Raw genomic sequence first — 10,701 nt, forward strand, 5'->3', positions numbered from 1 at the left:
AATTGAGCTAAGTTCCCATGAATAATATTCTGAATTTATTATATCTCATGGAATATTATATAAGATCTAAGACAGGGGAAAAAAATTCCATTTATTTTAATTTTAATTTTTGTATTCAATTAACGAAAGTTTGTCTAGTCACAATGATTTTCAAGTGACACATTGGCCTTTATTCTATTTAAAAAAGGGGTGGAGAAAAGGGCCTTGATAGTTTTCCTAGTTTGAAAACAAATAGGGAAAACTATTTTTTAAATTGAATTTTGTAACAAAAATTATTCGTTTACAAATAGTTACAAAATTTTTTCTATTTTAAATGGGGCTTTGGTTAGGGCCTCAACAGTTTTTCTAGATTTAAAAAAGGACTCTGACTAGAGTGTGACAACAGTTTTCCTAGTTTATAAAAATAAATTTCCAAAATTACCTTTTGAGAACAAGTAATTAATCATTAAAAAAGGGGCAAAATAGGGTAAGTATCCCGTGCGTAGAAATTCCCCTACCAGGGCCCTAGTAGGGAATGAAACGCCACACCTGATCAAGGTCAAATTAGGGCGACCAAAAAATGTGGATTTCCCAATAAGGGACACATTAGGCGCAGCGTTTCATTCCCTAATAGGGCAGCCTGATTAGGCCCCGATCTGGGCCCTGGCAAAATTTCTACACGCGATATAGGAAAACTGCCGAGGACCTGCACAGTTTTTACCTAAGTAAAATTGCAATTAATTGCAATCAGTAACAAAAATAGGAAAAACTAGATAGTTCCCCAACAGATCCATATTTCTGCATGGGAATTTTTTTTAATTTTAGGGCTTTGAGCATAATTCCAGGTGAAATTTCTAAATTTCGATAGATTTAAAATAGATCTTTAGTCAGGGTCTAACCAGTATTTTTAATTTGAAAAATATGTAAATAAACTATTTTCAACAATAAAATTTTTGTAAATTAGTTTCGAGAATGGAATTCGTTGTTTTTTTTTTAGTTTTTTTAAACAGTATATTGAAAAACATGTTTGACACCCGGTACGAGTGATATTTACACTACAGTAGGCGCAGTTGACGGCACGTACCAATTGCTTTCGATCACCCTCACCGTTTACAAACTGAATTTTGCTATCGAATCGAGCGTGCGCTTTTGCATTTTTCCCTGCCCCGTTGAATCGGGTCAAATGCTCTTTTCATCCATCTGCGGGATTCTCTCGGTCTCTCTCTCTCTCTCTCTCTCTCTCTTGCTATCTCTCTTCTTCTCGTTATTTGTTCATTCTCTCATCACCACTCTATTTACCTTTTTGTCTCATTCGCAAACACTGGACAGGATACCTCATTTTATATATACATATATATATATATGTTTTGCAACACGAGTTGTTCATGGAGATTTTTATTCTTCAGGGATTCATTATATCTCGATTGCAAGAGATTTTCAAGTCGGTTGCACTGAAATTGCAAATGATTTCGTAATCAATAATAGTTTTTTTTCTTTTTGTTTGTTTTATTGTTTTGTTTTGTTTTTTTTTATTTGTTATCAACGTTTGCCATTTGCAAAAAAAAATATAAATTCTCATATTGACAATTTTTTAAATAAAAAAATTTCTATTTTGCATTTTTTATAATTGTTTCTTCTCTAGTTTCATTTCAAAAACATAACTAAAAAAGCATAAATATTATAGTTTTCTAATTTTTTTTTTTTTTTGTTTAATTTTACTTTATTTCTAGTTTTTTGATACATTTTGGAAATTGTTTTTTTGGAAAACTAAAAAAAGGTTTTTATTCCCCCCGTGAGATTGAAAGAAAGCCATTTATATATAATGTTTAAAAAAATCGAGTATAAAGAAAAATGTTCAACAATAGAGCAATTTTATGGAGTAAAAATTTGAAAAATTTTTCCCTCTATTTGCGCAAGTTTTTTTTGTCACGTAAAATATTTCAATTTTTCCCAAAAGAAAAAAAAAAAAAAATGTAAAATTGTACAAAATATTTCTCTATTTATTTATAAAAGGAATCTTTTGTTTATTTTATAAATTGAATGAAAAAATTAACCCGAGGAGTAAAATAAATTCTGTTCAGCTACCATTGAAACAAAATTATTTATAATTTATTTATTAAAAAAAAAAAAAATTATTAATGAAAAGAATTATATAATATAATTAAATTATTTCGTTATTCTTTCTTTTTAAAATAAATAATAATTTAGTCCATATATTTTGGTAAATATAAAAAAAAAATTAATTTCTTTTCCTTTTGAGGGAATAATACAAGATTATTATATTTAAAAATTAATAATTTCATTTATTTTTTTCGTCTAGAAACTTGAAAATTTGTTTTGCAAATGAATTCAAATAGAATCTAACTTGAATGATTGTTTCAATAATTAACAGCTGCACCTATAATTTGTTCTCTTAGCAGTCATGCTCTAAATTTTTAAATATCATTTTTCCGCATGAATTGCAATTTATTATTAAAAAAAAAAAAAAATTTTTGCGCGGTCTAGTTATAGAAATGTGCACGTTCTCCACACATATTTTTGACTTGTTTCACGTGACGTGCGAATAAATATTTTTTTCTTAAATTCCACACGTTTCTCATTCGCTAATTCCTAAAGTAATTACAAAGATGAGCAAACTTCAAAAAAATTTTTTTTTTGTATCTCACTCTCCTCTTTAATGCAACTTATATTCTTCTGTCAATACAAAAAGATAACATAAAAAATAAATTGCTACAGACATTCGTTAGTACCAAAGACAGTAAAATCGTTGAGACATTTTTTTATCATCCCAACAAGAAGTTAGGCAAAATTATTGATAGGTAATTTTTAATAGAATAATTAAGAAATTGGATCGCAAAACAAATCTTAACAGAAAAATTGTGATTTAATTTAAAAATTGAAATTGTTTTATTCGAGAGTGATAAAAGTGAATAATAATAATAGTAGTAAATGATGCAATTGGTTTGTCGCGCTACTTGAAATTCAAAGGAACCAAATTTTCCGGAAATAAATTTTCCTCAAGTTCTATGTGAAAAGGACGAGGAAGAAATAAGATGGAGGGCAAAATGGATGATGGAAAGAGCAACCGAACAAATGCCGAGGTTGACTTCGACTAACTGAAAAGTTTGACGCATTGTCGTGGAATAAACGCAGAAAGGATTGTTGCACGACGTTCATTTCATGCAGAAAACTTTAAAATGTTATCCTGCTTTCTTTTGCGGTTTCTTCCTCCATTCCCCCCATTTTTATTTTCTCTCCTTTTTTCCCCATAATTTCTCTCTCTTTTTCAATAACTCAAGTATCCATAATTAGGTCCATTCGACAAGAGAAGATTATATAGAAAAAGAAAAAAATAAAATGACGAATAACACATTTAAGTAAGTAAAACTCTCGCATATATATACAATAAATTAAACTTTCCTAACTTTCTTCTATATATATAAACTTTTCGTTGAAAGTTCCAATTGAATTGCAATCTACGAAATACACATCGATCACTTTTCCTGCGAATTAACTTGGGTAGTTATTATAAGTTTCTGTTGAGTGCGAGAGGCAATCGATTGGAATTTTTTTTTTGTTATTATTAATATAACAAATAATAATTTTCAACAGCCACGAAGGAAAAGATGGTGCAGTTCTACAAATTAATTCTGATGGCTATAATCACAATTTTTCTGATAATTTATCGATCGATATTGAGAATGCAAGTTGCACACATTCTCGAAACAGGTCACCGATACCAAGACGAGGAAGTATTTCCTTGAGTGCAGTTGTTCATCACCGAAGAGCTATCTTTGGGTGAGAATTTTTTTTTCTAATTTTAATTATAATTGAATTATTTTGTATAATTTAAATTTAATTATTTTGCTTAATTTTAATTTAATTATTTTGCATAATTTTAATTATATAATTCAATTATTTTAAAATAATTTTAATTATAGTTATTTCATATAATTTAATTATTTTTGTATTAATTTAAATTTAATACATAAAATTTCAATTGTTTTATAATTATTAATTATTAAATATAATAATATATAAATACTATATTTAAAAAAAAAAAAAATTTTAAGCCATATATATATAAATTAATCAATTTCTCGTGAAGGAAAAAGAAAAACATTTATTGACTCTCCCGACTTCATGCGACTTTTATCAGAACTGAATTCCAATTCAAGAGTACATCTTTGGAATTTCTCCAGGAACTCTCAATGAAGATTAGTTAATTAAGAAACAAGAACACGATTGATTAAAAATTGAATTAAATTCTTATCAATCTCAATATACATTTTCCAGCGCTTGAGAGAAGCGTTTTTTTCGCAACTTTTTCATTTTTTTTTTTTTTTTGTAAATTGTTTGGGAAAAAAAAAATTTGTAATTATTGTAAAATTAACTTTTCTTGGTGTTAGTCTTAATAAACAAATTTTAAATACTTTTGTACATATATATATATATATATATCGGGGTAAAACAAATTCGTGTTATTTGGCTTCCTTAATAGTTTTCTCTTTGTAAAAGGCCAGAGATGGATTTCAATAATGAATTCAAGCATAATTCTCAGCAGCCTTGCAAATTCAAACGCTTCTCATTAGTAAATACCTTTGCTATTCCGATGAATTCAGAGGTACATAGTCTAAATCCGTAAAGGGGTTCAAAATGATATATATTCTATATATTAAGACCATGAGGAAAATAATGCAAATTAAATCTTAAGACACGTAACATCTATAGAGAAATATGAGATGCAAATTACTTATACGTATATACTCTATAAACAAAAACAAAACTCTATTTATAAATAAAGAAATAATTATTGCTTCTTTATATATTTTTTAAAAAAAATTAATTTCATTTTTTTTAATTTCATAAAAAAAAAATTTTCTATAATTTTATACACAGCGAATTTTTCAAATATTATTTTTTTAAATATTTTATTTAACGTTGAAAATAATTTTTTCCCTTTATAATAGGTACTGATATATTAATACGATATTAAAATATCGTTTCAATTTAAAATTCATTAAATTTTCATAGCGCACTCATATCAAGGATGGGAAGTAACATTTCTCTACCATCGACTTTAAATCAAGATCAGGATTTACCATTAAATAACCCATCAACATATAATCAAATAGCACAAATTGCTCCTATGAATTTATCTCAGCCAATGGAGAATTTAGATTCTGAGAATAATAATTTACAAGAACAATTAATGCAATTGACGCCTGTAAATACAGAAAATATTCCACTTTCTAATTTGAGTGTTAAAGGTATTATTTGAAAATTTTAATTTTTACTTTCTTTTTTATTTTATTTTGTATTTTGTTTTTTTTAGAATTTAATTTTTTCCCCATTTTTAAATTTGTATTTAGAAATTATGAATTTCAGGAAGTATTTCAGTAAGTAGAGTACAAAATCGGTCACGTTCTAAGAAAAATAGTCATGCTCCACATGCAGAGATTATATCTTCTATAAGTATACTTTACGCTAAGTTATTAATAGTTGTTGGGGTTGCTATTCCAGTAACGGCAAGTGTAAGTCAACAAGTTCCTCCCGCTTTGGATCAGGTAAACTTTATAATCAGTAATTATTCATATGAAAAATTACATATTTTTTCAACTCAGTTCCAACATGTCTCTTTTTTCAAAAAAAAAGCGATTTTTTTATTCCGCGTATATTTTTTAACAAAAAAGTAAACACTACTATATTTACAAAAGCGAAAAAAAATTAATTATTTTTTAAAGAGCGAATAAATGGTGCAAAATTTTTTTTATTGGAAAAAATTAATTGAAATCTCAAAATTAAATATTTAAATGTTTTCAAATTATATTCGTGCGGTATTTCGTAATATATATATTTTTTTTTTTCATTATGTTCTATTTCTTTTAAATCTATATATAAATAAAACGAAGCAATTTAAATGCAGAACTTTCATCGAAATTGTAGATGGAAATGATGCGAAAATATGGATTTATAATTTAATTCAGGAATTAACTCAATTTCATGCCGAATATCGCAATCAATTAACTATATATTCAAAGTGAGAGATATATATATCTGAATTTAAATACGCGCGTGAAAATAATAATAATAATAAAAAAAAAAATTCAGCTTAAAGAGTATAATTTTTCGTTGTTGAAGATATTATTAAAAAAAAAAAAATTTTTTTTTCTATTTTTATCCTCGCACACAATTTACTTTTTATAATAATTAATCGCACTATTTTTTTTCACAGGGATTTTATCTTTATCTTTATATAGTTAGCGTTGTATTTCTCATTACTTTGTATTCAACATTACTCAGAGACAAGGCTGTCAAGAATTTATTAGTGAAACATGCCAAACGAGAAGAAAGATATAACACGAATGAAAATTCTAAAATGGAAATTAACGTAAGTAAAATGAATTCTAAAAAGAATTCTAAAAAGTATTCTAAAAAGTATCTTTTCCCTGTTTTTTTTTTACAGAAATATTTCTAGCAATTCTTTTATTCGAAATATTAAAAACGTTGCAAAAAAAAATATGTCTATCAAATAAATATTTATTTCGAACAAATAACTTTAAATTGAATCAAATAAACTGTATTCAAATCAATAATTTTTGTATTTAAAATAAATACCTTTTAATTGACTCGAATAATAATTGATACTCTCTAAATTTGAATCAGTGAATTTCACTGCTAACCAGTTATAAGTATACCAAACCAATGAAATTTGACTGTTTGGTTCAGTAAAATTTCACTTGGTATACTTATAACTGGTTAGCAGTGAAATTCACTGATTCAAATTTAGAAAGTACAAAAACAAATATTTATTTGATACAAGTAAATATTTAGTTGATATGGAAATAAATATTTATAAAAATTTTTTTCACTAAATCGAAAGGAAATTTTTTTCAAATTCAATTTCTATTATTTTATAGAAATAGATTTGCTATAAAAAAAATATATATACAATGTTTGTTGGGTAATTAGTTGGGGGATGATTACAAACAAACGGCCAAAAACCATTTTCATCGTCGACAAGTTCAGCAATACGGGAGCTTTTGTTTGCGACTGGGGACCGTTGGTTTTGGAGCAGGGTCGTTAGTATTTACCGGATTGCAAATTGGCGCGGAAATAGTATCCGGACCATTTAGAGCTATTACCCCAACAGCAAGGCTCCTATTGGTGATGGCTCAGATGCATTTTATATTTTTAAATAGTAAATGTTTAGAGCTCACGAAACATGGTGCTTTTGCAAAATTGGGTTTAATGCATATGATTGCCACAAATCTTTGCGAATGGTTACAGGTGATTTCAATTTAATTTACTACTTATTTAAAAAAAAGTAAAACAAATTTTTACCTGAAACAGAGATAGGTTTCAAACAGCGAAAATTTTCGTAATTCTAGAGAAATGTATCGCTGTTACAGATAAAGATTTTTTTTTTCCGTGTAACGAAAAAAAATAAGGGAGAATATTTTTAAAATGATTTTCCATTTATGAAAATATTTTAAAAATTTTCTCAGCTAAATTAGCAGAACAAACAAATTTTCCAAATTTACACAAAGGGATCAAAAAGTTTCACCTATTACATGAATTCTGACAACAAATTCTCCCTTTACAAATATTTACGCAGAAAATTTAATTAATACTACTTCAAAATAGATTTCAAAGTTTATTAAATTAATCGTTAAATCGAAAACTTTTTAATATTATAATATAAAATGAAAAAAAAGGTTCACAAAAGTCAAAGGGAAAAGTAAAAAATAAAATTTCCAAAAATAATTTTATTAAATTTTCGAGTGTTTTTGAAATATTTAATTGACTATTTGGAAAAATTGTTTTTCTTTATTTATTTTTTTGTTTTTAAATTCATATGAAACAAAAACTGTGTGAAACAAGTTTGAAAACGAAAAGGGGGGTATAAGAAAGGGGATTGAGGCGGGAATTAAAATATCCTCAGGCTATGTCGATAACCTCGACTTCAACGACAATCCTTATTCTCCTATTTCCCAGGCACTGGTAGAGGAAACACAGCATGAGATCGTCCAATTGGAACACGCGCACGAGGGTGACGACGGCATCCTAAAAACCCTTCTCAGAGATGCAAGTCCTTTCCTATTTCCATGCACGATCGAGTTCAGTTTAATCTGCGCAGTCATTCTATTTGAAATGTGGAAATGCGTTGACAAAAGAGTCACTAACTCAACGAAATATGAATCCTCAGCAAGATCCCTTCATCATCTTAGTATCGATTGCGGTAGTGCTCATAGGTGAGATTTATATTATAATTCAATTTTTTTTCCTAATTATTGATTTTTATAATTATTTTCCCAACAAGAAAAATTCAAAAAAAAAAAAAAGAATTTTTAGTTAATTTAAAAGCTTGATAAAATTATTTTAAAAATTAAAAAATATTTTTTGGGCACAGGGGTTTATTTGGAGGTATTCTAATAATAGCAGCGACCGTATTGAGCCTGATAATGTTTTTTGTATTGAAAGATTCTCAACCAAAAATTGCAATTCAACAAGTAACGGCCCTAGAGATTGCAATTCAAATTTCAGGTGAGGGAGAACATAATTACTTTCCAAATTAGGATCAGATTGGAATTTAGCGACTAATGCAATTTAAAAATGTTTCTAATTCACTACACAGAAAAAACTTGGACTCATTTTTGTTGCAACTCATTTTCTTTTGGGTATCGAAATGAGTATGGGACAAACTTCATGTTATTCAAAATGATATTGGCTGGAATTTCAGATTTCTAAGTTGGCATCATAAGCAGAGTAATTTTGTATTTCAATTATTGTTTCTAATATTTCAACAACACCAGAAAGATTATTTTGACCAGTACGAATATTTAGAAGTTTTTAAATAAAAATTATTTATTATTATTTACGTAGATAATAATTAATTTCATAAGTTTTTAAATTTACCGCTATTATTTAAGTTGGCAGTACCGTTCCTGTTGTCAAAACACATGTTTTCATTTTTCTAACCTAAAAACATATTTCCTTTATTATTTTATTACGCGATTACAAGCAATTTTTAATCAAATATATTAAGTCTAGCGTGTTATTTACTTCTTTGTAATTATTATATTTCATGTTTTTGTGCAAAATTATTCGTTATTTCACAATATTTTTCCATTTTTCTTTTTCTCAAAATGAAACTTGCCTGTTTCATTTTGATACTTTTACCCTAGAACTCGAAATGAAACAACCAGTTTCATTTTTGTTGCGAATCAAATTGAGTATAGAATCTATACTCAATTTGAATTCAGGTTTTTTCTGTGTAATATTTCACTGAAAATAAATAGAATTATTACTAATCCAAATAGGCAAATTTTATTATCAATAATCAAAACAGTAGAATTATCACTGATTTAAATAGCTGAATCTGTTTTACCACCAATTGGTAAAATTTGACTACAATTGGTAATAATTCACCTATCAACAATTGGTAAAACAGATTTGGCCATTTAAATCGGTAATAATTCTACTTTATCAGCAATCGGTAGAAAAGAATTTTTTTTAAAATAAGAAATTAATATCAATTTTCAAAAAAAGGTAAGCAAATCCCTGCTATGGAATAAACGCGTTAATATTACAGGTGCTCTGGCTGCTATTGGGGCAGCGCTCAAGTTACAAAATCTCGAGCACAAGAACACGAAGCCACCGAGACTTGACGCCACTTTATTAGCGGCAGCTCAAGCCGGTGTATATCTTCACAGCTTCTTTGGTGCAGTAGGTGGAATCTTAACACGAGGACCTATATGGGGACTTCTTCTAGGCTTGGACTTCCTCGCTCTACTACAAAGTACCATGCAAACTTTGCTCATCAAGGTAAAATTCGCTTCACGTGACGCGAGATAGATAAAAAAAATAAATAAAAGTGAGAAATAAGGGAATTTTCAAAACTTTTTTTTTCTATCAACTTTCAGATCGCTTGGCGACGAAGATCAACAACAAATGAAAAACCCGGTAAGGAGCTAATAACATTTTTGATTGTCGTTAATGTGGCACTTTGGACGGTAAATACATTTGAAAAATCAAGAGCTGGAGTAAGACCCGATCATTTAAGATTTTTTGGTGTCTGGGCTTGGACAATAATTATTCATGTCTCAATGCCATTGGCTATTTTTTATCGATTTCATTCGGCTATTTGTCTTTTTGAAGTTTGGAAAAGTTGCTATAAATATCGACCCGTTGGTGATTGTCACAGATTTTCTCATCGACATTGTATTGATCAATAAATGATATAACTAATCGATAAATCATGAACAAAATATTTTAAAGAATTAGTGAAAAAAGTAGTAAAATTTTATACTGAGATATATTTAGTAAATAAAATTTTCAATAAAAGCTATTAAAATTGATTTAAATTTTTACTGTTACAATAAAATGTAATATAATAAAAAAATGATTTCATTTTCCTACATTTATTTATAAAAGGGAATGTTTCAAGTAAAACGTATAAAAAGAAGGATTCTTTTTTTGCATAAAATTTCTCTCACATTAGAGGACTTTTTGTCTGATTAACACTTTTCGCTACTACTAATAGTTTCGTCTGATTGAAATTGACTTTTACTACTGATACTAAAGCAAGAAATATGTCTGATCGAAACTAACTTATATACTACTTAATGAATGGAAATAATTTACAAATTTTCTGGATAAACCTGTTATTTACAACTGATGATAAAATTACACAAATTTCCATTGTCCAGTTTGATTAAA

The 10,701-nt window shown here is 27.5% G+C and overlaps 1 protein-coding gene across 1 annotated transcript; it reads left to right on the plus strand.

Annotated features, from left to right (window-relative positions):
* The first annotated feature begins 2,690 nt into the window (after window positions 1–2,690).
* On the plus strand, window positions 2,691–10,384 carry LOC127278831 (proton channel OtopLc-like). The gene is made up of 10 exons (XM_051300754.1): window positions 2,691–3,356; window positions 3,592–3,777; window positions 5,014–5,249; window positions 5,368–5,546; window positions 6,215–6,370; window positions 6,952–7,269; window positions 7,978–8,234; window positions 8,393–8,526; window positions 9,575–9,807; window positions 9,906–10,384. The coding sequence occupies exons 1-10, from the start codon at window positions 3,337–3,339 to the stop codon at window positions 10,215–10,217; spliced, it is 2,031 nt and encodes a 676-aa protein (XP_051156711.1). The 5' UTR covers window positions 2,691–3,336; the 3' UTR covers window positions 10,218–10,384.
* The last annotated feature ends 317 nt before the right edge of the window (window positions 10,385–10,701 follow it).

This window comes from Leptopilina boulardi, unplaced genomic scaffold (assembly GCF_019393585.1).
Source record: "Leptopilina boulardi isolate dan_hultmark-lab unplaced genomic scaffold, ZJU_Lbou_2.1 LbouV2_211, whole genome shotgun sequence".
Lineage (NCBI taxonomy): Eukaryota > Metazoa > Arthropoda > Insecta > Hymenoptera > Figitidae > Leptopilina > Leptopilina boulardi.

Bases quoted from the DNA above. Each gene is read 5' to 3' on its own strand.
- LOC127278831 (XM_051300754.1), top strand. From the start codon at position 3,337: ATGACGAATAACACATTTAA. The intron at 6,371-6,951 runs GTAAGTAAAATG...TTGGGTAATTAG, and splicing joins ATTCTAAAATGGAAATTAAC to TTGGGGGATGATTACAAACA. The intron at 7,270-7,977 runs GTGATTTCAATT...CCTATTTCCCAG, and splicing joins ATCTTTGCGAATGGTTACAG to GCACTGGTAGAGGAAACACA.